The 27,882-nt window shown below is 36.0% G+C and overlaps 1 protein-coding gene across 1 annotated transcript in view; it reads right to left on the bottom strand.

Moving 5' to 3' along the window:
• The window catches only part of chuk (component of inhibitor of nuclear factor kappa B kinase complex), a 74,312-nt gene that overhangs the window by 30,902 nt on the left and 15,528 nt on the right, over positions 1-27,882 (bottom strand). The window contains exons 2-8 of the mRNA XM_028795589.2: positions 16,778-16,892; positions 14,672-14,766; positions 11,735-11,852; positions 11,557-11,626; positions 10,805-10,893; positions 8,752-8,841; positions 704-828 (exon numbers count right to left, since the gene is read on the bottom strand). Coding sequence (XP_028651422.1) covers positions 704-828; positions 8,752-8,841; positions 10,805-10,893; positions 11,557-11,626; positions 11,735-11,852; positions 14,672-14,766; positions 16,778-16,882 — 692 coding nt within the window. The 5' untranslated portion in view covers positions 16,883-16,892. The remainder of the gene's footprint in view (positions 1-703; positions 829-8,751; positions 8,842-10,804; positions 10,894-11,556; positions 11,627-11,734; positions 11,853-14,671; positions 14,767-16,777; positions 16,893-27,882) is intronic.

The raw sequence follows: 27,882 nt of genomic DNA, 5'->3' as shown, positions 1-27,882 counted from the left end.
ATACCAAGACTAACCTACTTGTCTAGTCATTTGTTGTGTGGAGTCTGCACACAATGCCCATATCTTTTATGAGTTACTCTGCTAATCCCAAATGGTTTTTTTCATTCACATCCCACCTATGTGATTTGTGACTTTCAAAAGGACCAGTACTATTGCATGCGAGTACCAAAGAGTGTTCCTCACTAAGGGTGAACATACTGCCAAATATTACTTTCTGCCCTATGGCGAATTTTGCCAGATAGGAGGCTCCAAATCCCATAACCGAGGACTTCATTAAGCAGGTTTGATAATGGGTGACCGAGTCTGAAATTGGATGGATTGATGGATACTGTATGTGTTATAATTCTATAATGCTAAATGTTATACTTTCAATTTTGTAAAACTAAAACACACCTAGTAACTTTGAATGTTAAGACCACTAATATTCACTAAAAGCTTGATTCATCATTGTCTCTGATGCAAATGAATTAATCATATTTTCCATCAAAAATAAATTTTATGAGAGCAAATAAACACTTGAGTTATTGTTAACAATTTATAATTTACAACAAAATACATATCTTCATATTGATTTCCAATTTTCAAGTAGCCAGGACCATGATTGAATGAAGCATATTTTTAGAAGGTCCTGAGTTAAATGTAAATGCCATGAACAACATCTATCACATTGTTTTAGACAAACAATTTATGTATTTGACATTACCATTGCACTGGTTGATGATTGTGTAAAAAAGGCCGGAAACCACAGCTGCACTCAAACACCACTGTACCAAAACTCCAGTAATCTACTGTCACTGTATAGGGTTTATTCTCAAATAGCTCAGGTGCCTAAAAAACGAATAAGGAAGGAAAAGAACATGTTACCCAACAGATATTTACAGTAACATTTAAAGGATTACCAAAACTGGATTGCAGATTTTAAATATTATAAACTATTCCATTATAAGCCAAATATTGTAAATATAAAATATGCGCAGCAAATCAACCTTAATAATTACCAGCAATGGCTTAACACCACAAAGAATACACTAATTACAGGTATAACAAAAGAAACTAAAGATGTGAATGCAGTGTGGAAGCGAGCCCTGGACACAGACAGACAGACCCCTCCATGTCTAGAAAAGCACACGATTATTTATAGTGAAAGTCCACAGCACAAAGTGCCACTGCACCAATCACCCTTCTTCTCTGTCCTTTACAAAGTCCTTTACAAGGTCCTTCACCACCTCCACTCTTCTCCACGGAGCTCTGTCCTCTTCCTCCTGACTGCAGGCATCAAATGGACGGAGGCGTCCCCTTTTATACACACCCGGATGTGCTCCAGGTGCCTCCCGATTAGCTTCCGCCGACACTCCCCAGTGTGGCGGAAGTACCGGCTGCACACCCGGAAGCACTCCGGGTGTCCCTGGTCTTCTTCCCCCCAGCACTTCCGGGTGTGGTGGAAGTGTTGAGGGCCAGGGCTCCATAGGCATTGGGGCGCCCCCTAGCGGTGACCACGGGCCCCTATAGGGTTGAGCTTCTAAGCTCTGTTCCCGTGGTCCCCAAAGCCACCAGGGCGGTCACCCCCACGTGGTCTGGGGGAGACACAAGCCCTCCTCCGGTCCTTCTGGGCATCCTGGCTAGGTACCACCACCAGCCTCCTGTGACAGCAGATGTACTATACACTATGAGGTGCTTTAATCTTTCTCAATGCACAACTCAGATTTACTTTTTAAACTAGAGTGACTGGAAATAATTACTTAATTTGATGCAATATGCCATGCATGCAGAGAGTAGCACTCATATTTTAAATAATTATTCAGGGCAGCAGGGCAAATAACAGCTTTTTAAAATATTTGCATTTTTGAATTGTTTAACTCTACTTCTATTAAACAAAATGTTTACAGACTGCAAAAATTAAGGACACATTCTTCACAACTTTTAAAATGAAGTGTAAAATACAGAATTGCATGTAACAATGATATTGATCTGATTGCCATTATGTTTATCTGGTACCGTCTCTTAAAATTGTGCATTGCTGTGCTGTTCTTCAATAGGCATACTGCACGGATTCATTTCTATTATTTTCCAGTTGCATACTTCAGGCACCACCTAAATGATGAAGGGTTAAAACAAACTCCATTAAGTAACACGACGCATCTTTCCGTGACACACCTTGACATTGAAGGGTGAAGGTTGTGTGATATTCACAAAGCACTGAATTGATTGCCTTGCTAAAATATACTTACTTGCTTGTTGCCAGCCATTACATTATTAAATGAATGGCTCAAAAGAGCATAACCAGTGTCAGCCTTTCAGTGTCCACATGGTTGTCAGTTGACATAGACAAGATAGTTTACTAAAGAGGAAGATTAATGTTTATTTAATTTAATCCATCTTTCTCACCAGCAGCATATAGCATTAAGCCACTTTGGATGGGAAACTACTCCACTAATTGCATATTCACCCAAAATAAACTTTTAACAGTAACTGTTTAAACTTCATAAATACTTTTAAAATTATATCAATTTATTATTATTTATCATTCAGACTCGTATATATATATATCTATATCTATATATATCTATATATATATATATATATATATATCTATATCTATATATATCTATATATATATCTATATATATATATATATATATATATATATATTATTGTTCATTAGTCATTTCTTTTCTACAGAAACTTGCACTTTATGGACAGTATCTGAATGTCTGTATATTTTAAATATTCTGGAAATTTATTAAACTCATAGCAGCTATTCTCAATGATATACTGAGTTGTGAATTGTTATTATCCTCTAGTCTTTTCAGACATTCATATTCAATTATCTTGCAAATTGTTTATTTCTTTTGAGTAAAAAACAAACAGATGCAGTTGCAAGAAATTTTATTGTTGCAAAATGATTAATTTTACTAATCCTGAGCAGGATAGTGCATGCTATTTTTTTCTTCCTTTATTGATATTCTTATTCTGCTCTCTGTTTTTGTAACTGATGCAGTTTACACTAACTTTTTATTTTAATAAGTTTAGAATAAAAACCAATTCTTAACACCTCTGAATTAAATTGTACCAGAAATGTGCAATACCAACAATCATGATTGTTAAGACAAAAGTAACTATTTACATTTAATTCTCCTATTTAATACATTTACCTAATCATCTAAAAAACACACAAAATAATAATATTATTAACTGATACAAGCAGGTTTTTTTTGCATTTGAAGGTATCAAAAAACATCTTCCACTGGAAATGCTCTTCTTGTACACGCCAAAACTCTGTGCTTATTTTGAAACTTCATAACACAGTTATTTCAGTGGAAGAGAGAAATGTACTTAATTATCAACACAGTTGGATGTTTAACTTGATTTATTTATAAAGGACCAGTAACAGCGGACTGCACGATAATGTGCAGTTAATACACTTGACTTATAGTTTTCATACTCTGTATGGTTAGCATTCGTTTGCTCAGAGGTTGATGCGCTTGCTGCTTCGTCAGCAGCTTGTTTTCTCCACTCTAGCAGCCCGCTTCTTCTCTTCTTCTGTCGGCATCTTTTCATGTTAAAGCTGATTAAATCAGTTTGTGTTGCAATTACTTAGTAAGTTTTTCTTAATTTTTCACTTAAGCTGGCACTTAAGTATTCAATCTGCCTCAAGAATGATTTAAGATATGAAGATGTAGGGGAAGTGACAGTGAAGGTGGTAGCAATGAGAGCGGCGTCCGTACGCATGCACTGCACGGCCGCCCTGCTGCCGAGAGTGGATTCTACAATAAAATAAAATAAAAATAAAAAGAGTAATAAAAATCATCACCCCGAAAGCAGACAATAGGGGTCACGTAGTATATGTGTACCAAATTACAGGTCAATAGGTCATGAGAAGCATATTGTTAAAAAAACGCTACTTTGAATCATCAGCAGCTTTAAAACTTACAAACATTCTAAGCAATCAGTCCGTTTATAGTGCCAACTACAATAGTGAGGATAATGTAAATAGAAAGGTGGAAAGATTTAATACTAAAGTGAGAGCTGCTGTTGACATAGTTGCACCTGAAAAGACGGTTAAAAAATCTTCTAGCATTGTTATACCATGGAAGACCCAAAGAGTGTCTGATTTAAAGAGAACATGTCGTAGAGCTGAGCATAAATGGAGGAAAACTAAACTAACTATCCACTATGAAATATTGAAGGTTAAAATAACAGAATACAATAACACAGTTCATCTTGAGAGGCGCTGCTATCTCTCTAAGATTATAAATAACAATGCTAGTAATCCCAGAGTCTTATTCTCTACGATTGATCGTCTGCTAAACCCAGGTAACTCAAAGGAATGCCTCCTAAGTACTTCCAGTAAAACCTGTGAGGCTATTGCTGTATTTTTCAATCAAAAAATTAATGATATTAGAAATAACATAGTATATCTTCCCAACACTGAGGATCCTCCTAAACCCCAGTACTCAGTTATAAACGAATTAAATTCTTTCACCAGGATAGATTTACCTGATTTACATAAAATCGTTTCTCAACTGAAACCTTCCACCTGCGTCCTTGACCCAATACCAACAAATTTTTTCAAAGAAGTATCGGGCGTGCTAATTGATAATATTCTTGACATAGTAAATTTGTCATTAGATACGGGGGTCTTCCCAGACTGTCTTAAGACTGCTGTAGTTAAACCTCTACTTAAGAAAAATAATTTTGACCCCTCTGCTCTTGAAAATTTTAGACCCATCTCTAACTTGCCTTTTTTAAGTAAATTTCTAGAGAAGGCAGTCATTATGCAGTTAAATGACCACCTCAATAAACATGCTATTCTTGATAAATTTCAGTCAGGTTTTAGAACAAATCACAGCACGGAAGCTGCACTCGTTAAAGTAGTAAATGACTTGCGGGTAAATGCAGATAGAGGCCATTTATCTGTTCTCATCCTCTTAGATCTGAGTGCCGCATTTGACACCATTGATCATAATATTCTTAGAAATCGCCTTAGTCAATGGGTAGGCCTCTCTGACTGTGTCTTAAATTGGTTTGAATCCTACCTGGCAGGGAGAAAATTCTTTGTTAGTTGTGGTAATTACAACTCAAAGACACATGATATCCTATATGGTGTTCCACAGGCTCTATCCTGGGTCCGCTGCTCTTCTCAATCTACATGCTTCTGTTAAGTCAGATTATCTCAGGGCACAACATGAGCTACCACAGCTATGTTGATGACACACAGCTGTATTTATCAATAGCACCTGATTACCCCGATTCTCTTGATTCACTAACACAATGTCTTACTTGTATTTCTGAATGGATGAATAGTAACTTTCTAAAGCTAAATAAAGAGAAAACTGAAATTTTAGTGATTGGCAATAATGGATACAATGAGGCCATTAGAAATAAACTGGATGCATTAGGATTAAAAGTCAAGACGGAGGTAAAAAGCTTAGGGGTAACTGTTGACTGTAATCTGAATTTTAAATTGCATATTAATCAGATCACTAGGACAGCATTTTTTCACTTAAGAAACATAGCAAAAGTTAGACCTCTTATATCATTGAAAGATACTGAGAAATTAGTTCACACGTTTGTCTTCAGTCGACTAGATTACTGTAATGCACTCCTCTCAGGAATACCCAAAAATGACAAAAATCGTTTGCAACTAGTGCAGAATGCTGCTGCTGCTAGAATCCTAACTAGGAAAAGAAAATCCGAGCACATTTCTCCAGTTTTGATGTCACTACACTAGTTACCGGTGTCATTCAGGATTGACTTTAAAATTCTGCTTATGGTTTATAAAGCCTTAAATAATGTCGCTCCATCTTATATATCGGAATGTCTGACACCTTATATTCCAAATTGTAACCTTCGATCCTCAAATGAGTGTCTCCTTAGAATTCCAAGAGCAAAACTTAAAAGAAGTGGTGAGGCGGCCTTCTTCTGTTATGCACCTAAAATCTGGAATAGCCTGCCAATAGGAATTCGCCAGGCTAATACAGTGCAGCACTTTAAAAAAACTGCTGAAACTCATTACTTTAACATGGCTTTCTCATAACTTCACTTTAATTTAATCCTACTACTCTGTATATCCAATTCTTTATAATAACTCTTCATGGTGGCTCTAAACTCCGTATTAACCCCTACTCTCTCTTCAGTTTGTTTTTCCAGTTTCCTTTTGGTGGTGACCATCATCATTTAGTCCTTCTGTGAGAACTCTAAATACAAAGAGGACTATTTCATTTATGTTAGGTAGAATGCCCAGAAGGGACTGGGCGGTCTCGTGGCCTGGAACCCCTGCAGATTTTATTTTTTTCTCCAGCCGTCTGGAGTTTTTTTTTTTTATTATTATTTTTTTCTGTCCTCCCTGGCCATCGGACCCTATTCTTATTCTATGTTAACTAATATGGTCTTATTTTAATTTCTTACTTTGTCTTTTATTTTTCTTTTCTTCATTAAGCAAAGCACTTTGAGCTACTTTTTTGTATGAAAATGTGCTATATGAATAAATGTTGTTGTTGTTGTTGTAGGTAAGAAATACGTACTGCATAATTAAAATGACAGTCCATATTTATAATTACACCTCAAGAGTTAGGAATATCTATCTGGCACATGGTTTGGGCACCCTTGCTTAAAATGTCTGTTACTGTGAAAAGTTAAGTGAGCAGAAGATGAATTGATCACCAAATGGCATAAAGTTAAAGATCATACATTTCTTTTCAGCATTTTATGCAAGATTAGTGCATTGTTTTTGTTTTGTACTATTGTAGAATGAAAAAAGGAGAACCATGCAAAAGTTTGGGTATTCCAAGATATTTGAGGTCTCAGATAATTTTTGCCAAGATCTCGGACCTTCATAACTTTTTAGGGCTATGGCTTATTTACAGTCATTGTTTGTAAACTCCACGTGATGCAAATTGCAAAGCTGTATAAAATTCTCGACTTCTTAAATCTTGTTCCAACAATCAGCAGCAACTGGCTCCTCGAAGTAGCTGCCTAGTATCTAAAAAATAAAGAACTGATGGTCACAATGCAGGAGAAGGGTACATGTAAAGTTATTAAGAAATGGCAGTTAACAGGAATGGTGGAGGTCAAGTTGAGGTCTGGAAGAACAAGAAAACTTTCTGAAAGAACTGCTCATTGGATTGCTAGAAAGGCAAATAAAACCTCTATTTCACTGCAAAAGACCTTCAGGAAGATTTAGCAGACTCTGGAAAGGTGGTACACTGTTCTATTGTGTAGTGACACCTGTACAAATATGGCCTTCGTGATAGTCAGCAGAACAAAACCTTTCCTGCCTCCTACCCACAAAATTCAGCACCTGATGCATTTTAGAAACAAGTTCTGTGGACTGATTAAGTCAAAATAGAAGTTTTTGGCCACAATGTACAAAGGTATGTTTGGAGAGAAAAGTGTGTTGAATTCCAGGAAAAGAACACCCCTCCAACTATCAAGCATGTCAGTGGTTCGATCATGCTTTGGGTTTGTGTTGCAGCAAGTGGCACAGGGAACATGTCGTTGGTAGAGGTAAGAATGGATTCAAATAAACAGCAGCAAATTCTGGAAGCAAACATCACACCATCTGTAAAAAAGTTGGAAGTTAAAAAGAGGAAGGGTCCTACAACAAGATAATGATCTGAAACTCACCACAAAATCTAGAATGGAATACTTGAAGAGACAAAAGCTGACAGTTTTGCTATGGCCCTCACAGTCCCCTGACCTAAACATCATTGAAAATCTTGGGCTAAATTTCAAAAGACCATTGCATTCAAGATGGCTGAAGAATCTTACAGAATTAGAAGCCTTTTGCAAGGACAAATGGGCTAAAATACACCAAGAAAGAAATGAAAGACTCTTAGCTGGCTACAACAAGCGTTTACAAGCTTTGATACTTGCCAAAGGGGTGTTACTAAGCACTGACCATGTCGGGTGCCCAAACGTTTTCTTCGGGCCCTTATCAGTTTTTTTGGTATTTTGTACTTGTGAATGATGCAAATAAAAATGTAATCTTGCTTAAAATATTAAAAAAATGTGTCATCTTTAACTTTATGCCTTTTGGTGATCAGTTCATCTACTTCTTAAGTAACTATTCTCAGTAACAGCCATTTTAATCAAAGGTTCCCAAACTTTTGCGTGTCACTGTATATAAATATAGCAAATGTATAAAAAGCTGTACTGCAATTAAGGATTAAAAATGATTAAAACATGTAAGTGCATGTATATTTACATTTAAACAGTGTTTAACTGCCAATATAATTTAACTGAACCAATGTGTGAGACTATATATATTTTTTTGACAAATTGTGAAAATATTTTTATGGTCACTGACCAATAAGCCTAAAGAATTTTGTTTTGTTAATAGGAAAAAAACAGGTAACTCCTGTGGTCTATAGTTTAAGTATAAAACTACTGATATTTACAGTTTAATACAGATCATAAGGCTTCTACTTTAGTCTTATTTATCTGTATCAAACTCAGAAACTGAATTTGTGCTTAATTCTCATCATGTAGGTTTCAGATACGACAGATAATAACCATTTGAAAAAAGAAGGCAGTTAGGAAACTGGATAGCAAACCCAAGAATGAGTAAATTTGAGTTATACTGGTCTGAGAGGACTAAAGTAAGCAGAGAGATATGTCAGCGCCATCAGTACCTAAAATTAAATGCTCATCCTCCCATACAATACTGTAGTGGACAAAGCCACCTTCAAAAATGAATGGACAAAAAAAATATTAACATACAAACAAAATATTTAATAAGTCAAGACTCACCAAGTACTGTAAAGTTCCTACGAATGACGTACAAAGGCTTCCTTGATCAAGGTCTTTAGCATAACCAAGGTCAATTATTTTATGAACCAGCTATAAGAACAAAAAATAAGGAAAAAAATGTTTTAATTGGATATTTTCATATTTAGCACAATAAATAGGGGATAGATCCATGTTTAATGAGTACTCCTATAACATGTAATAAGCACTGAAATATTTTTATACAAATACATGAGAAAAGAATACCATGCACAAATGTATCACTCATCTCAAGGTAAACTGGGTAGTTTGTGCATGGTGAAATACCAAAATTGCAACATTTTTTTTTTAAAAATGTGACTATTCCTGTAGTTAATGTAAATATTAATTTTTTAGTCCTTTTCATCAGTAAATCCTTAAGGCAACAACACTAAGAAAATGACTACAAAATGTAATTACCATTCTTATAAAAAAAAGAAGTAGAAAAATATATACACCTTTAGGGGAAGGGAAAAAGTTGTATATTATTGTGGACAGGGATTATTTTAACAAATTAAAAATAAAACATTTTTACAAAAAGAAAAAGTTTTTTTCAGCCTGTGTAGTGTGGAAGCATTTGCCATAGAGTAATTCACCCACAGGGTGGTCTTTTATTTAGGAATTTGGGGGGGGGTTCAGGTGTCAGATAAGCTGTCTCAAACACCAGTTGGAAATCCTACAAAAGTAAAGCCACAGGTAGGCTTTTACATGGTATACTGAGAATTATTATTTTCTTTGTGCTAATGTGTTCTCCTTGTATCAGGTTAAGACCTTGATTTTGCAGAAAGTGTGGTGCAGCAAAAATGGTACTGGTCTGTAAACCACATGTGCTCACTCTTCACCTATAACATAGTAATCCTGACAAAGTCATTAATCCCTGTTTGTGCTCCAGCTATAAAAACAGAATAAACAGCAAATAGAAGAGTATTGTGAACTATGGTGTACACTGTTTTAAAAAGTAAATACCAATCATATTAAATGTTAAACTAGTTATCAGTATGAACATAAATGTTTAAAATAATAATATTACAAGTAAACAGTCAGTCAGTCATTGTCCAACCCGCTATATCCTAACACAGGGTCACGGGGGTCTGCTGGAGCCAATCCCAGCCAACACAGGGCACAAGGCAGGAACAAACCCTGGGCAGGGAGCCAGCCCACCACAGTAAAGTAAACATTAAATCTGAAAATGGCAGTGACAGTAGATTTTTGTTGTCCCCCCAATCATCAATACCACCTCTGTCAATCTTAAATTCTGGAGGGCTGCATGGCTTCAGTGTCTCTTTCGTGCCACTTTCATCATTAGCAACCAATCTCTGCTGGAAATGAAGCATACTTATGTTGTCTCAATTTAATTGACTTGCTTTTTAACACCTAGACCCCTCTTTTCTTTTGTGTTAAATTGGCAGTGAAACCGTAATGAGGTGTAAAGCGAGCCAACACATAACAAGCTAACTTAGTCCCATTTGCACTTGTGTGTCCCTCATACAGCATCTGTTTTAATAACATTTGAAAAGAAAGAAAAGTGAAGATCTGAACTGATCTACTCTGTTACAATAATCATTTTGATGATCTCCTGATAAAAAAGAAAATCAACAGTTACTGAGATGTCAGGTGTGTCAGAGTGAGAGCACCAACACGAATGTGTTTCATAACAAATAGAATTGGATTGTAATTAAGAAATTGGTTAGAGTTTGCCCAATCCCCCCGGCTTAGCTGGTCATTTGTTGTCTTGCTTTATGACTGGAATGAAAACCTTCATCCATGGTGGCCCTCCAGTACGAGTTTGACACCCCTGCACCACACTTTATGCGAAAAGCCATTTTGTTTCACATGTGCATTACAATTAACAATGTCTTCTATAAGTACCTTATATACAACCCTTCAAAAACATCTACACTACAATACTTTCATCAAACAAAATTTTGTCAAAAATGAAGTTTGCTAGGAAGGGAAATTATTAACCAAGAAAAACTTGAAATACAAAGTATTATAAGGTTTTTAATGGACACATATTTTACAGAATGCATTTTCTCACCTTTCCATTAATGTCCTGAAGTACTATATTTTCTGGCTTTAGGTCTCTGTGAATAATCCTGTTTTCATGCAAGTACTGAATGCCTGAACCTGAAATTAAATTCAGTAAAGATTAGCATATGTCAATTTGTCGAAGTATACCTGGAGACTACTGCTACACATTAGGTGGATTATTCTGTTCAATGGACATGATGTCACTATGTCCTGGTACAAACAACAAAAAGTAAAAATGTTCTTTAGAACATTCTTTTAGAAGAATTAAATAAATTATTACCATGATTACTCTATCTTACACGTTGAGTATGCTTGTATAGAAGTTGTATAAATCAGAAACATTACTCCCTACATGATTATTTACTTAGTTTATTAGCTAATTAATTATTTAAACAACCTTAGTCTGTGTATATAAATGTTGGATTCCAGAGAGCCACAGTCAAAATATTGGCTGCACTGTAACCAGTCCTAGAATGGACACAAGTCTATGAAGCTAAGCATGTTTGAGCCCAATTAGTACTTGGATGGGAGAACATCTAGGAAAAATTTGGGTTGCTGCTGGAAGATGTGCTGGTGAAGCCAGCAAGGGATTTTGGAGACAACAAGTGAAATTAAAGAAGATGAAAAAGGAGACTGTTGAAATTATATACAGACAGTGCCCGAGTGGTGGCATCGTAGTGTATTCGCTATGTGAAATAATTACATTTAAAATAGGTTTATACAAAAAGTACTTGCATAAAAAGTAAAAACTACACATACCAACATCACTAAGTAAGGACAGAACTTCACTCTCTTTCAGTCCACAACAATTCTCCGGTTTATTTAATAACTATAAAAAAAAAACAAATTACTTTAATTAACCTGGACAACAAAATAATTATTTTCACTAGAGTTTGCTGTGGTTGTACATAAACAATACTGAAAATTCCACACTTACTTTTCTTAAATCACCTTTTGAACAATATTCCATAGCCAACAGAGGCAGATCATTAAAGGAAATGTTCTTCATTTCTTCTGGTACTTCCCTTGCTATAACTACATTAGGATGATTCAGCCTTAGAGAGATGAGATAGAGAGAACATAAAATTTTGGCATAATTCTGTCAAGTCCCAGAGATATATTTATCTCAACTCATATTGCAAAGAAAAATAGTTAAGTGGTTTGACTATTCTAATCTGGCCAAGTGTACAATTGTGGGTACATGGGCATGCGGTCTAGTACTTCTTCATGCACAGTTCTACTGTGATAGACTGTGTCCTACTACAACCAAGTAGGCAAAATGAGAGTTCAGAAAAAAGATGGATTTCAATTGCTAGACTGGTGAATTGTTGGATTCATAAAATTTATAATACCTAGTAAATGACTTTATTTAGCTATTTTGAGTGTCAATTATTTTTTAAAACAAATGGGGACTAAAAAGTAATTCATAAACTTACAAAACTGTAACATAGTTGTAGTTTTGAAAAATCTCTTTCCTACAAAATTGGACAATTGCTAGACATATGCATTAAAGGCTGGTGTAATTTCAGGTGCTTTATAGACATTATGATCATTAAAATTAATGGGTATTCTGCTTTACACATACTGTACGTAAGACCTATAAAGAAATGACTATCATTAAATAATTTTGGCACTTGCTAGTTACATTGTGCTATGAAGGGTCAATCAATACAATTGTGGATAAAAGGACTACTGACCCAATGCTCCAAATATCTGTGGTCTCTTGATGGTGGAAAATATATTTCAGCTTCTTTAAAAAGTGTACAAGGGCAGACACACACAAACACAATTTAATATTTTACTCCAAGAAACATGGCAAGGTTTTAAAGTATGTCAAACATTCACTAAACTACTGTAAAAATCTGAGTTTTGATTTGTATGCAAATATGTTACCAGCCAGATGACCAGCCAGCTCACCTGCTACCAAGTACACCAGCTCTTATTCAGTGAGTTGTCACACAAATAAGTCTGAATAACAAAGTCTGATCCATAAAATGTACTGACAGATGAGATTTTTTTTTCCAGGAAGGGCCCCAGTAACACATATTCACAGGTAAGGGCTACATCTATAAATGGTTATCAAATGAACTGTACAATTATAAGTTGTCAAACTAATAGGACTATTTTTGGTATGACATTTAACACAGAAGGTAAAGCCATATCTAGGTAAAAAAAACTTTTAAACAACGCTGAACTCGGACAACTCCCTTTATCATAGCTGTTGCCCTATGCATATAAACATCATGAGAGAATAAGACGACGAATGTGCCTGTAAAGTTAATTAGTAACTATAGCACACAGCATAAGTCTTGTGCAAATGTTCTTGAAAGAAATATTACATAAACACCTTATTAGAAATATTTTGTTATCCATTTCCATGATTTCGCAATTCTCTGTAAAAGCTGTGCTTTAAGGTTCTAAGCTATTCTGTCAGTTGGTCTTTCTATAGAGAGGTCTAAAAAGAGGAATTTTTGCGCCCAAAATCTTGAGCTGCAATAATGTGTTCTGCAGCAGTTGAGATGACCTCCTCTCTAGTATCAAATGGCTTTTTGTCTTTAGCTGTTCAATTAGCTAAATAATATACCATCAAAGCTGTCTATAAAAGCTTGAACTTTACTTTAACTGGTTTTTACACATTAATTGGCAAAAAAATATGATGTCTACAATGTTTAAAAGCTTCAAGGCTGCACAACACATATAAATTAGTGCAGCAAATTTTCAATTGTTGTAAATTCAAATTTAATGATTCATCAAATTTCCCTTTAAAATATGCACAATTCTTCTTTTACATTTTGCAGAAACAATTAATGAATGCCTATCAGCCAATACATGGAAAACAACTACTGTGTCTTGTCAGTTTCATCAAACCACATGTATTGTACACAATATTTGAAGGATGGGTGTTAATGCTAATGCATTAAACTTATATGTTAATGGGTAACTTCTTTAACCTATGGATGCAGAGATATGGAAAAAATGCAAGTTTCCTGTTAAGGAAAAAAGCACTGCCAGCAGTGCCCTGATCTTTCTACTGAGACATGATATACTGTATACAGCGAAGTACCTCCATTTACCAAACTAGTAGCTTGAAGACCTGCTTGACACGGGGTGTAAAAATTTCCAACTTTATTAATAAAGATGAAACTGGTGAAGCAAATACATCTGAGCAGCAAAGTAAACATCAACTCTCACATAGCTCAATAACTGATATTAAGTCACAAATAGTAGTATATAATTGTAAATGTTCACATATATATTTACTAACTATGCTACCAAAATGTTAAATAAGCATGAGAAACATGTGGCTGCAGCACACATTATTTCTTACAGCTAATTTACAATCAACATGTCTGTTAAGGCTGCTCAGCTTGAAGTACAAACATAAAGTTGCACATATATTGGTTAGTTAGCAATTTGTACATTTTCTTTTTTTAAACTTGAAAAATAGTGTTAGAGGTTCAAAAAGATCTTAACGTTAGATTTAAACAATGGTAAGTGGCAGAAACTATGCATACTATGGTTTGATGGATGCTCTTCATTGTGATAATGGTAGTTCCAATTTAAAGTGGTATTAAAAAAAAATTAAAATTTCACAAACTACATTCACATTTAATCATCATAAATTTACAATAGATTTACAAAGCTGAATGACTTTGAAGGTGCTTGGCAAACCAAGAACTAAAAAAAACTAAACCACCATGATATAAAATGTGGGTTTCTCTCGCACACTATTTTCTTAACCTTAATACAATGAATATGAAATTTTGGTACTGTTACTCTTTTTAACCTTAGGCCAAGTTTATAATCAGCCTCTACTCTTTTAAATATGAAATGTGATAAATACTTCCTAAATAAAATTTATAAATTTACATACTTTTTCATTATTTGGATTTCATGGCACCACCTCTCTTTATTTTTTGCGTTTAACTCCAATCGACATGACTTGACAGCAATTTTTTCATTGGTTTCCTACAATAAAAAAGTTAACATAACTGAGTGCATTTTTTAAAATTTTAATTGCAGTACATGAGTACAACATTTCAGTACATAAGAAGTTTGTCATTTTTAAAGTTCTTCTTTTAAATTACCATTTGGTTCATAAAATTAAAAGAAATCAATAAAAGTACCAATTGAGGAAGACTCTAAATCTTAATTCTCAATAATCTGAAAGTAATAACAGAAAAGTAAAAAATTGCTGCTTTCTTAACATATCTGCTAAATAGCAGAAAAGTACATATTAAATTTTCTATAAAGGGTTATTCAATTTTTAAGATTTGTATACCTATCTACTAAGTTTTTACTGGATTGATGTATAGCCCAAGTACCAATATTAAAAACAATCTCTGCACAGAAACAAGTAACAAGAAAAAGTATTACTGAATATATTAACATTTACAGTGTCTTCAATAATGTTTGGGACAAAGACACATTTTTCCTTGATATATCCCTCCGCTCCACAGGTTAAAATTACAAATCAAACAAGTCAGACATGATTAAAGTGCACATTGTAGACTTTCATTTAAGGGTATTTGCATACATTTTGGTCACACCATATAGAAATGATGCTTGTTCTATATGGTTCCTCCATTTCAGGTGCACCATATTATTTGAGACCCAGCAATGGCACATATATTAAGGCAGTCATATTCGGTACTTTGTTGCATATCCCTTGCTTACAATGATTGCCTGAAATCTGCGATTCACAGACATCTCCATGTGCAGAGTGTCCTCTCTGATGATGCTTTGCTAAGCCTCTAATGCAGCCATCTTCAGCTCCTGGTTGTTTTGGGGCCTTGTCCCCTTAACTTTCCTCTTTAGCATATAGAAGGCATGCTCATTTGGATTCACATATTTTCCATTTTTTAGCTCTGAAAAACTCCTGTGTTGCCTTAGCAGTATGTCTGGGATCATTATGTTGGTATATGATGAAGCACCATCCAGTGAGTTTGGTGGCATTTACTGGAACTTGAGGAGATGTTACTATACAATTCACTGTGCTACTGCTGTCAACAGTTACATCTTCAAAGAAGAACAGTTGTTTCAGTTTCTGTGGCCGCTATACCTGCACAAGCCATAACCCCTCACCCGACCATGTCTGACAGATGAGATGGTATGCTTTGGATCTTCGGCATTTCCTTTTCATCTCCACACTTTGCTCTTGCCATCACTCTGATACAAGTTAATATTTGTATTGTCTGTCTACGAGACTTTGTTCCATAACTCTACAGACTCTTAAGTTCTTTCTCGCAAACTATAATCTAGCCATCCTGTTTTGGTGGCTAACTAGTGGTTTGCATCTTGCAGTGTGGTCTCTGTATTTCTGCTCAGGATGTCTTCTTCAGATAGTAGTCTCTGACACATAAACAATTGCCTCCTCAAGACTGTTTGATTCGTCAGACTGGCAATTAGGGCTTTTCTTCAACATACTGAAGTGTCATCAGCAGTGGAGGTCTTCATTGGCCTACTAGTGCCTTTGCAATCTCGTAGTGAACTCACCAGTGCATTCTTTCTTCTTAATAATATTCCAGGCAGTTGATTCAGGTAATCCTAAGGTTTTACTGATGTCTCTAATGGTTTTATTCTCATTTTTCAGCCACATAAAAGCCTGTCATTTATTTATATTAAAGCTGCTGGGTTTTGTTGAAACAACTTCTCAATGAAGACCAGTTCATACTGTTGAATGAACTACAGATTTTATTAAGCAACGTTAAGCAGACAAAAAAGTCAGTGTACGGTTTATTCATTTTTTAAATATTCAAAAATAAAAGTGAGCTTTATTTTCTAAAATTGTTCATCTTTATTTCACCTTTTTTTTCATTTTTAATTCCAAAAATTACTGACTTTATGATGATCACACACAAGTGCTAGTTGCTAATGATTATCTCCTCTGTAGGTGAGGGAAAAATACTACAGGAACTACAAAAAACACCAACCACTAGTTTGTCTCACATTGTACAAATTAATAAAAGACTTACTATACCTCATTTTGATATAGATAAACATTGCCAAATCCCCCTGTTCCCAGTCTGTCCTTCATTTCCCATTTTCCACATGACTGAATCTGACGAAATGGGGGCTTATCCATAGTTTTGTGCCTATATTTAATCAAAACAAAAACACATCAAAAGAAAAAAATAACAGACACCATATTACATATCACGTTTCTTATATATTTTGTCTAAAAAGATTTTATTATAAATGACAACACACCACTTGAATTTTTTTGTTTTTATTTTATACGCAGAAAATACAAACTTACTCTTATTTACAAAAATTTTACAACTAAAAAAAAAAAAATCAGAGAACATAAATGTAACTTTAGGCATATTTCACATAGGAACATATGCTATATAATGAAATTTCATAATTTTCTTGTAACTTCAAAGAGCTAGTTGTCACATTTTGTTTATTAAATATTTTAGTGACAGTGAGGCATATTCAAAAATAACAGTGATAACAGAATGTAATTACATGTATTTCAGTTCTGTGGGTGTTTCACTATTTTGCTGTCAGGAGTGGCTATTGATTGAGTAAAAGGTGAACATATACAAAATTAAGATATACAAGCTGAAGCAACCTCTCTCAAAGGAAATCTGAAACACTAATCTAATGCGCAAATGAAGTTGCAAATAACAGTTCTCTGTTTTAAGATATATCCATACAGATATCTGCATGAACCTGCATGCTTCTGTGCTAGCTCCTTATCCTGAATATTGAAAACTCTAATTCTAAAACTCACCAAGTCACCAAGCACTGGCTGAATGTTACTGTTTTCCAATTAAAGGCATTTGAAACATAAAAGTCAAAAAGTCTCTTTTGGTAATTTATCTGTGGGCCAGCAATTTCACTTGTATTCACAGGTTTGCTTTCTTCAAAAGCAGAGATAGGCATGAAACTAAAAGTTGAGTGCCAGGGTAATTACAAGGAGGTAAAATTAGGTTTTGGCATTTTTTTTTTTTAACTTTTGAAAGAAGGCTGTGTTTTCTGCTTACACTTTACAATGATGTGATAAATTATGGTTTCACTTAATTTCTTAAAGTGCACTCTATATTGAAATACTAACAATGATAGACTTACTATATTGTTAAAAGTATTTCATCACCTACAGGCAGCTTCTAATCTACTAAGTAACACAGTGCTACAGATGATACTCCTGGAAAAACGGCAGCAAAATTGGAAAGTGGTAACATTTTTGTATTGTATTATCTGTTTCAGGTGTAGTGGACCCACACCTGTGAGAGTGAACTCTTACATTTTTGATCAATGTGGTTGACTCAGAGAAAGACTTTGCTTGCTCATCATTTGCCAGACCCGACGTGGGTGTGTTCTCACCAGGGCTGTGGAGTTAGTAGATAAATCCTTCAACTCCAACTCCGACTCCTTAGTTTCCGGTACTTCTGACTGACTCCCCGACTCCTCTGTATTTAATATGCTAATGTATTTTCCATGTTGATTGAAGGAAGGCAACATACACATCATTCAACCACAGAACTACTGGCTAGGAAGCTGACTCTCTACCGTATTGGCCAGTTTAAACAAAAGACAAGAACCCCTGAACACACATCAGGCCATAGCACACACCTCCACCAACATCATTACACTTGTTTACACTCAAATTAACTTGTTAAACACATTATATCTGAAATAAAATGAAAACACTTTTTGTAATGTACCATAATCCAGATTACAATATGTGAATGTCAGGTTATATAATAGCTCAGCTGAACTTCATACAAGTAGTAACACAACTATGCACTGGGCTTTATTCTTACATCAGAGAAGTACTTAATTATGACTGTTTGTGAAATGGGATATTTGAACTTGCTGTATTTTTTTTTCATTACAATTTAAATTTATTAGGAGTCGGAGTCGGTACTTTTTTGCCAACTCCAACCCCAACTCCAGGTACCCAAAAATGTCTCTGACTCCACAGCCCTGGTTCTCACATTGAAAACCGATCACAAAAATGTCAGCCAAGTTGCTCCTTTTGTATATCCAGTGTCTTGTGACATTTTAAACATTCAAAGAACATACTGCAGTATGTATCTGCATGCACAAACACATGCTACAAGAAAATGTGGCAATTTCAGCAAATTACTGTCATGTATGGAATCTGTGAAATTAACCCAACCCCAAAATCCAATATGCTGCTGGTATTATTGTACATTGTTACTTTTGGAAAATGTTAATAAACTGTTTCACTACAGGGCTTTTCGTATGAAAGTGTTTGTGCATTTTATTTAAAAAAAAGTTCATATTAACATACAGTATTTTAAGTTTGAATATGCACTTTCTTCCCTCAAAAGATCTGAAAATCTTCATGAAGTGTAATTGCAAAATGCTGCCTAGGCAAGCAAAAACCACATCAAAGGAAAATACAGACGTAAAGCATATTCTCACTACATTTAAGCATTATAATATTAACATTGTGGTGGATGTGGAAATTGAGAAGGATTATTTTTTATAAATGAGAAGTTAATAATTAGATTCGTATCTGAGGCCAGATAACTGTAATCAAAGCACTGGAAAACAAATTGTTTAACTTTGTTATTGTCTCACAGTTCACATATGGCAGCAAGAAGTGGTAGAGTGAGTGACTAGTCAAGGTTTCCTCCATTTCCTCCTTGGCAATGAATGCTCTTTTTAAAAGCTGAATAAGTGGCCTGATGGCAAATTGGCACTGCCAACTAAATCTGTCACATAGGCAAGGCTGGCTTCCTTGGAAAATTTGTTGTTTCTTACAGTCTTGTCTAACTGTGTCTCATACTTTTCTAAAAGAACTGGGACAACATTACGCCTGCTATAAGCCAACAGCATATTTTAAGTGCATTGTAAATTCTTTTTTGCCATGTTTGGTGATTTTAATAGCCCTGTGTAAAATGACAGTTAATTGTATGTGGGCTATATGAAAACATAGACAATGGCAGCAAGTCAATTGTTTGTCTGGTGTTTGCTGCTGAATGCTACCTATGTCATATTTAACTGGGGGAGGTATCTGCTCCTGATATAGGGTAATTAATGAACTGCCTGTGGCCTGATGTTGATAATACAGAAAATAAATTTTTGGAAGAGGAGATCTGCCAATGGATATATTGACATGCAAAAGAAAAATAGCATCCAACATTTTCTTTCAGCTAAAGAATCTACTGATTGTTAATGAAAAAAACAATGTTAAATAAAACCAATGAATGCATAATATGCTAATTTACTGTGTTCATACATCTTAACAACTCCGTATCCATGAGTTCCACATCTGTTGATTCAATCAACCAGTTATCAAAAATATTCATGCTAAAAAAAAAAAAAAAAAAAAAATTTAAAAAGCAAAACTTGAATTTGCTGTGTGACGAGCACTACACTGAATCCATGAGAATAAAGTGGCCTGTGGCTCTGCTGTAGCCTCCTCCATACGAGTAAACACACAGCTCCCTGTGACGATGTGGGTTTGCTGCATGCTCCCATCTTCTGTCCGGGAGCCCTTGAACCAGTCACCGTCGGTAATGTTACCGATGAGCTAAGCAGTGAGGCAACAACATAGCAAGGGGATGGTGCAAAAGTGCTTTTATTAAAACAACACAACAAAACAATGTCCAAATACAAAGTATTCAAAATAAATACAGTGCAATGCCTTCTAAAAAGAGTCATTAAATAAATAATCCATTAAACAAAACGTGGAGGTAAAAACATTACAATAACAATCTTTAAAAACGAGGTTACAACAACGCTGGAAACAGTACTTTAAAAACACAATTCAGAGCCCGGTGCTTCTTTTACCCTGGCGTCTCTCCTGCTTCTCCCGTTTGGGCCCCACAACAAGAGAGTCGCCTTCTCAGCAGCTGACCTTTTCTCCGCTCAACTGGTCTGGAGGCCTCCCGATCCCTGGTTTCAGTCGCGCACTCATCCCAGACCAAGACTTGGTTTCCTTGACGACCAGGACTCTCACATCAAGGACTTCACCCACCCTGCCTCCTGACTCCCGCTGCCTTCCCGGCCTTACGTGGCCAGTCGTCCTTCTGCCGGTCACTCCCATTCCTTCCTACAATGCTCAGCGGAAGCGACCATTTCCTTCTGCCCCCACCAAGTGTTTGCCAAACACCCTTCTTGGGGCTCACCTTCCAGCTGCCTGTCTGCAAGCCTGCACGCGCTCGCTCGTTCTCTCTTTCTCTTGCTCACACTGGCTCTCTCACCACCCTGCTTCGTGCTCTCCAGCAACCTCCATCTTTCTTTCTTTCTTTCTTTCTTTCTTTCTCTCTTTCCTTTCTTTTTCTTCTCCCTAGCCGGCTCACGCTTCTATTTTATCAAGAGGGCATTGCAGCTGTAGCAAATTAGCAGCCCCAGGAACAATCACGGATGTGGGCGGTCTCTCACCTGTGCACTTAGGTGAGAAACGCCCACACCGCGAAATCGCCCTGAGAACCGCTTCAGCCACACAACCCACAACAGCCCTCGATAAGCTGCGAGCACGGGGATTATTTATTTTAAAAACTGGCCTTAGAACAGGAGCTGGGGACCCGCTATACCACACTCCCATATGAAAGCCAATTGCCGAGTCACCACACAGGTCACACAAAGCACCCTTTCTCTGTTCAGTAGATCAACCGAAACCATTCTCTGGAAATCTGCACCTTTAAAAAAGGAAAGCTCTTTCTCACTCACCTATCCTGTCTCAGCCTCTGAGAGCTACCAATCTCCAAGGTGGGATGTGGTTTCTATCTTTACACTAACCCACAGTACTGTAACTCTTAAACAAAACATACAAGACATGTACATATTCTGGAAAATAAAGACATTCAAACAAAGAAGACCAAACATTCACTTACCAAAAAATTTAGTGAAAATCAGACTTCCTAAAACCTTTGTAAATAATATAGAGATGTCCAATAAGTTAATACCTTAAGTAACAGTACAAAGAACAGTGAAAGAAACTCCCTTTTCAATTATTAAGACTAACCCAAATGAATAATCACCGCAGTTTAAAAAAAAAAAAAGAAATTTAGCCAATTTACACACAGCATTCCCTCTTCCCTAAACATGGGTTTTTCAAAACCAGTCTAAGGTAACCCTTGTGGCTGCTGGTTTTCAGTTCCACGAGGTATTTAACAGTCACATTCTGTCATTAAGGGAATATCCTTGAGATGCATTGGGCGTTTGTAAATAACTATTTTTATTAGGTGAATATACAACAGACAAGTTATAAAATACTGCAGTCTAATATTCTAATAAACAGACAAAATGATGAAAATAAAGTATAGTAGTTTTGTGGATAAGAAAGTATTTCAACCAGATAAAGCTTAAATACAAAACTGCTTAGTTTCTAAAATTCAAATTATTTTATTCATTTTATGCATAGTGTTCGATTGTAAATGAGAGGTAGTTAGAGCTCTGCATAAAACTAACAAAATATGCTCTGAGAAATATAACCTAATAGTTAAATATATTCCAGAGCATATTCGTCCAGGCCTTTTCAACCAAACATACAAAAATCTAAAGCAAACAAAATTAGTGAAGTGTCAAACTTAAAAGATATATTTCAATATGGTTTACCAGAATTTTGTTATACAAAAAAAAAAATATATATATATATATATTTTTTTTTATAAAGTAAATAAAATTAAGGTTTACAAAGGACCATAAAGGAAATAACTCACATGACACTACTAACTTGGCTGAAGACTATGCTCTCTTACACTTCTAAACTCTTGGGGATGTTTAGTTTATGTATGTAATTTAAGTTACTCTCTCTATATAAAATATATATATAATATATATAAATATATATATCCTCTTTAATAAAATCCCTGTGTGCGTCCAGGTGTCCGCGTGTGTGTGTCTTCTGGTGAAGTGCGCATGCGCGGGGCACGGTGCAATGCGCGATATTACTATTAGAGAAAGTTACAGGCGTTTTACGGAAATACAAATCAGTATTACTGCGGAAGGAAATTAAAGGTAAACAATACAGTGACTCATATTACAGCCACATACAAACCAGTATTACTGTCAGAGGAGATTAAAGGCATATTACCGACGCGTACGCCTGTATTACCGCCAGAGAAAATTACCGTAGATACTCGCGTACAAGTCGAAAAATTTATGCCTTAAAATTCATTCAAAAAAACAGGGTCGACTTATCTGCGGGGCAACACAATTGTCCATAGAATTTGGGTAATGACATTGCACACTCAACGCTTCACAGTGTTAAGTCACCGGTCATCTGACATTTCCCATGGTCTTTGAAATAATTATAAGCCAGCAATACTATTGCTAATTAGCTAGTTTTTTTTCTAATTTCATTAAATAATTCTTTAAACTGTGAAATAATTGAATATGAGCATTAGCTTTTGCAGGTTTTGGATAACAAACATACCATTAGCTGCCACGTGCAACCAGATTTGGAATCAAAAGAACCAAGGCAACGCATGCTATCAACGCGATGCAAGCGCAGCCCGCGATTCAAAAAAATTTCTCTGCCTACCTGTTTGTCTCGTCTGACAGTAGCTGAAAAGCAGCATCAGGAGAGAGCAGCCTGAAGTAGTCCAGCAGCGGGTGATCTGTCATGCCCAACAGCAAGCCATGCTGTCTTGTGAAGCCCGGTAGCCAGTTCGGCTCCCACGGATCAATGTCTGGGTATTCCTCCCATGCGAACCTTGCCGTAGGTGCATCGACTGCATGAATACGTTCAGTTGGCAGCCGATCAGCTGGCGCGGCATCGGCTGGTGTCTGATCAGCTGATGCCGGCTTCTCACTCTCTTGCTTGATTCCTGATCACTGTCAATAAAATCCGATTCTGAAAAATCAGAGTCCGACTCAGCAATAATGTGTAAAACATCGTCTGCTGAGTGTTTTCTTTTCTGCACTCACTTCGCTCCCTTGTGACATATCGACGCCATCTTGCCTTTGTTTACATTTTGCAACTCACGCACATGCAAGGATTAGTTGCCGAGTCAACAAGTCTAGCATTTCTCCAAGCACAGAGGGAATGCCTGTGACGTGACAGTAAGTTTTGTCGCCATTAACAGCTGATTGTCGCCCTCTATCTCTGATAGCTGTCAAGTTTTACCCTCGACTTATATGCGGGTCATAACAAATTTCGTAATTTTCGGCTTAAAAATACACTCAACTTATCTGCAAGATCGACTAATACGCGAGTATCTACGGTAAAGGTATATTACGGACGTACAAGCCAGCGGACGTACAAGACAGTATTACTGTCACAGAAAATTAAAGACACGCAATACATGGCGGCAGCCCACGAAGAACGGTCAGTTCAACAAGTAAACATCAACAAAAGAAAGGCTGAAAGAAAGAAAAATACAACCAACAAAAAGAATGAGGTCAAAGTCCCTTGCCATTTAATATAGACTGTTCCTACTAATGTTTATGCACTACTGTTCTAGCACCCGTTATTGTAACGGGCTAAATGACTAAATATATAAATATAAATATATATAGACCACTTCCTTCTGCCCCCACCGAGTGTTGGCCAAACACCCTTCTTGGGGCTCACCTTCCAGCTGCCTGTCTGCAATCCTGCACGCACTCGCTCATTCTCTCTTTCTCTTGCTCACATCGGCTCTCTCACCACCCTGCTTCGTGCTCTCCAGCAACCTCCATCTTTCTTTCTTTCTCTTTCCTTTCTTTTTCTTCTCCCTAGCCAGCTCGCGCTTCCATTTTATCAAGAGGGTATGGCAGCTGTAGCAAATTAGCAGCCCCAGGAACAATCACGGATGCGGGCGGTCTCTCACCTGTGCACTTAGGTGAGAAATGCCCCACACCGCGAAATCGACCTTATTGTAACAGGCTAAATGACTAGTTTTATATATATAATCCAACATCTGCCTGTCTTTATGTCTGTCTGCTTTTCACGAGAGAACTACTTAATGGATTTAGATCGTGTTTTTTTCTATAATTTGCTTGAACATTCCGATTGATTTTGCAACTTCTCTCATCGTGCTAAGTATCATAGTTGCAGGAGCGATTTATCTGCAATAATCCGAGACAGAGGCTTCTGGCCGAGGGGAGTGGGAAGCTGGTACCTCCGCTTAGCTAGCGATCGATACCTGTTTGTTTATTGATTTTTTAAGTTTGTCCTGTTTCACTACTATGTAGGCAGAGCTATGGGGGACAGCTAGTTTAATTTAAAATGATCCCATTTACTGGTATTGCATGTTTTTTTTCTAGTTATGTACACAAAACCTATTAGATGTCATATTAACATAATGAATTAATGTTGAAACAAATCAACTTCAGGGACTGCTGTTATTATTTACCTATTTAATGTTAATCTCAAAATTAACACTTTTTTTTTTTTTATACTGAAAACATGGTATACCCATTTTGCCCCATACACAGTTAAATTGACGTAACTTAAAGTAAACCAATTTTATGTATAAAACTTTCCTAATTTTACATGAAATTTGATATTTTCTATAAAAAGTCACCACTTTTTTGCAATATATTCCAAGGATTTCCCACACCTTTGTATGATTGGAAAGAAAATACTTCAGTAATTTTTTTTTAAATGCCTTGGATTTTGTGTGGTTGTGGAAGCTGATTTATGATCATGGTTTGCTCCCAATACAATATGGTAGTTAATGTTTAGACTACATGAAAACTTCAATCAACTGAATTTAGTGTAAAAACAATTTGTTTAGATAATTGTAGTGATACAGTGTTGCTATATAAATGTTAGTAATACCAAAAATGTATATGGTTAGCTTAAAAACCTCAATGATATGTTTTGTTTTCTTTTTAGGAACTGTAAAAATCATCAATATGTAGATTAATTAATAGTGTATATATTAAACTCAATGTATTACTTTTCATTAGGATTTATTGAGGTAGAAAATCTTGATATAAAAAGGGGTCATTCCATTTACAACTATGTCAAATCAACCAATGGCCCACACTCTTCAGAAATTCTGGAAAAATTACTTAGTGTATCCATGTTAGTCAGGAGACACCCTGTAACGTTTTTTTGATGTAAGATCAATACTTTCCAAGATACAGCCAGTTACCAAGGGGAAGAGGATGTCGATTTTGTCTGGCCTCATTTTTTCATCAAATTTCACAAGTCCATAGCTCAAGAACTAAACCACAGACCAGGCTCAGACTTTGCACACTGGTATATTAATTGATATAGTATGTGACAAAATTGAAACATTTGGTCCAGATGACCCCTGCACGGTCAAAGCAGCCCCTTCAAACTGATCAAAATTGAAATTTGAGTTTTTGACTTAGCTATGTTTAGGCCTCAGAAACACATATTTATAACCAACACAGACTTTTGGTTTTTTTCCTTATTCAGATAACTATACAGGCTTTCTGATAAAGCAATAAACAGAAAAACAACTGTATCAGGATTTGAATAGCAGACCTCACAAACCCAAAAAATCATTTTGGATTTCATTTTCAGAAGCACCCTAACAGCATGTGGGAATGTGCCGGTAATTTAAAAAATATTTTTCATTTATTCTATTCTGTCCCTTCTTGCTCAAAACACAAACCTTATTTTACTTAGGCTGAATGCGCCATGTGTCAATAATGGTAATCGTTGAGTTTTCAATCAGTAAGTTATCTAAAATGTCAAACTTTTGTCAAATCAAATGATGATGTCCTCTCTCATGCTGCTGGCCAGAGAATGCAATTTTCCATGGCCAAAAGAGTACCTGGTACTCGAGAATATCACTGTTACACCCCAAAATCAGCCAGGTGTCTGATGAAGACAGTCAACTGACTGTCTGAATACTCACCACTGAAGCAGCAGCTGAGATCCTGCCCTCTCACAATCATACTCCTGATTAATCAGTTGCGTTCCTCACATTTGACCAGTGTCCTATTGAAGGCTATGTTGGGTGCATGTATGATGAAAAATGCTGGATTGGTGTAATTTGTGACGAGAGTGAAGTGGAAACAGAAATCCTAATATGTGTCATGCATCCAAGCTATCCTGCACAGTCTTTCCATTGGCCACCTAGAGACGATATTTGTAGGGTGCCATTACAGTGTGTCATTGTACTGCTTAGTGCACCTACAACAGTTTGTGGGAGGCAGTACCATGTTGATCTCAAAGACAAAGATGCCTAACACTCTGCACTTTGATTGAAACAGAAATTAAACGGGTCACATTCCTGCTGCTGGAATACTAAGATGTTAACATTTCAATATATACTAAGATGTTAACATTTCAATATAGCTAGTGTTGTATTTGATGATAAATCAAGCAGCTGTTTTTCAGGCATTGTGCTTAATGTGCCTTTGGTGATTTCTTTTTTTTCCATTAATCCGATACCCAACTTAGTGATGAACAACTTGATGATTATCATTACTGGCCAATGGTGAATTTAACCCATGTTTAGAACCGAAAATAAAAATGAAAGATTCACATAAGAAAAGTAAGACTTGGGAAAGAATGGTCCATGTAGGATACATGAAAAATAACTGAGAAAATGTCTGGACATTCCCACAGTGCATTAAGTCGGTCTGAAAATTATACCCAAATTACACATTTGAGAGGTCTGCTGGTCAAACCCTGATGCAGTTTCTTGATTGTTTATAGTCTTTTCAAAAGTCCTGTGTAGGTACAGGTATCTTAAACATGGGAAAAATTTCATCAGGCTGCATCAGAATTTCCCATTGGGATTAATAAAGTATCTATCTATCTATCTATCTATCTATCTATCTATCTATCAGTTAGAAATATGCTTTCTGAAAGCCTAGCAAAGCCAAAGATGCAAAATATTTTAATTTTCCATTTTTGAAGGTCTGCTCCTACCACATGATATCAACTGGACCAAACATTTTGATTTCGGTACATACTATACCTATAAAAGGTACCAGTTTGCTAAATTTGAGCCCGCTAGGTGGTTTAGTTCTTGAGATATGGCCTTGTGAATTTGATGAAAAAATAAAGCCATGTCAAATTTGACACCCTCCTCCCCTCACAAAATTAGCTATATCTTGGAAAGTATTGCTCTTTCATCAAAATATAATTTTTTGAGACCTAAGTGTTTGGGACTTCTGGAAAATTGGTTGATTTGACACGGAATGACCCACATTAATTAAATTTATGGATTTATTTTTTGAATG

This window comes from Erpetoichthys calabaricus, chromosome 2 (assembly GCF_900747795.2).
Source record: "Erpetoichthys calabaricus chromosome 2, fErpCal1.3, whole genome shotgun sequence".
Lineage (NCBI taxonomy): Eukaryota > Metazoa > Chordata > Cladistia > Polypteriformes > Polypteridae > Erpetoichthys > Erpetoichthys calabaricus.
The sequence above is the reverse complement of the archived record's forward strand: the minus strand, read 5'-3'. Positions and strand labels throughout refer to the sequence as shown.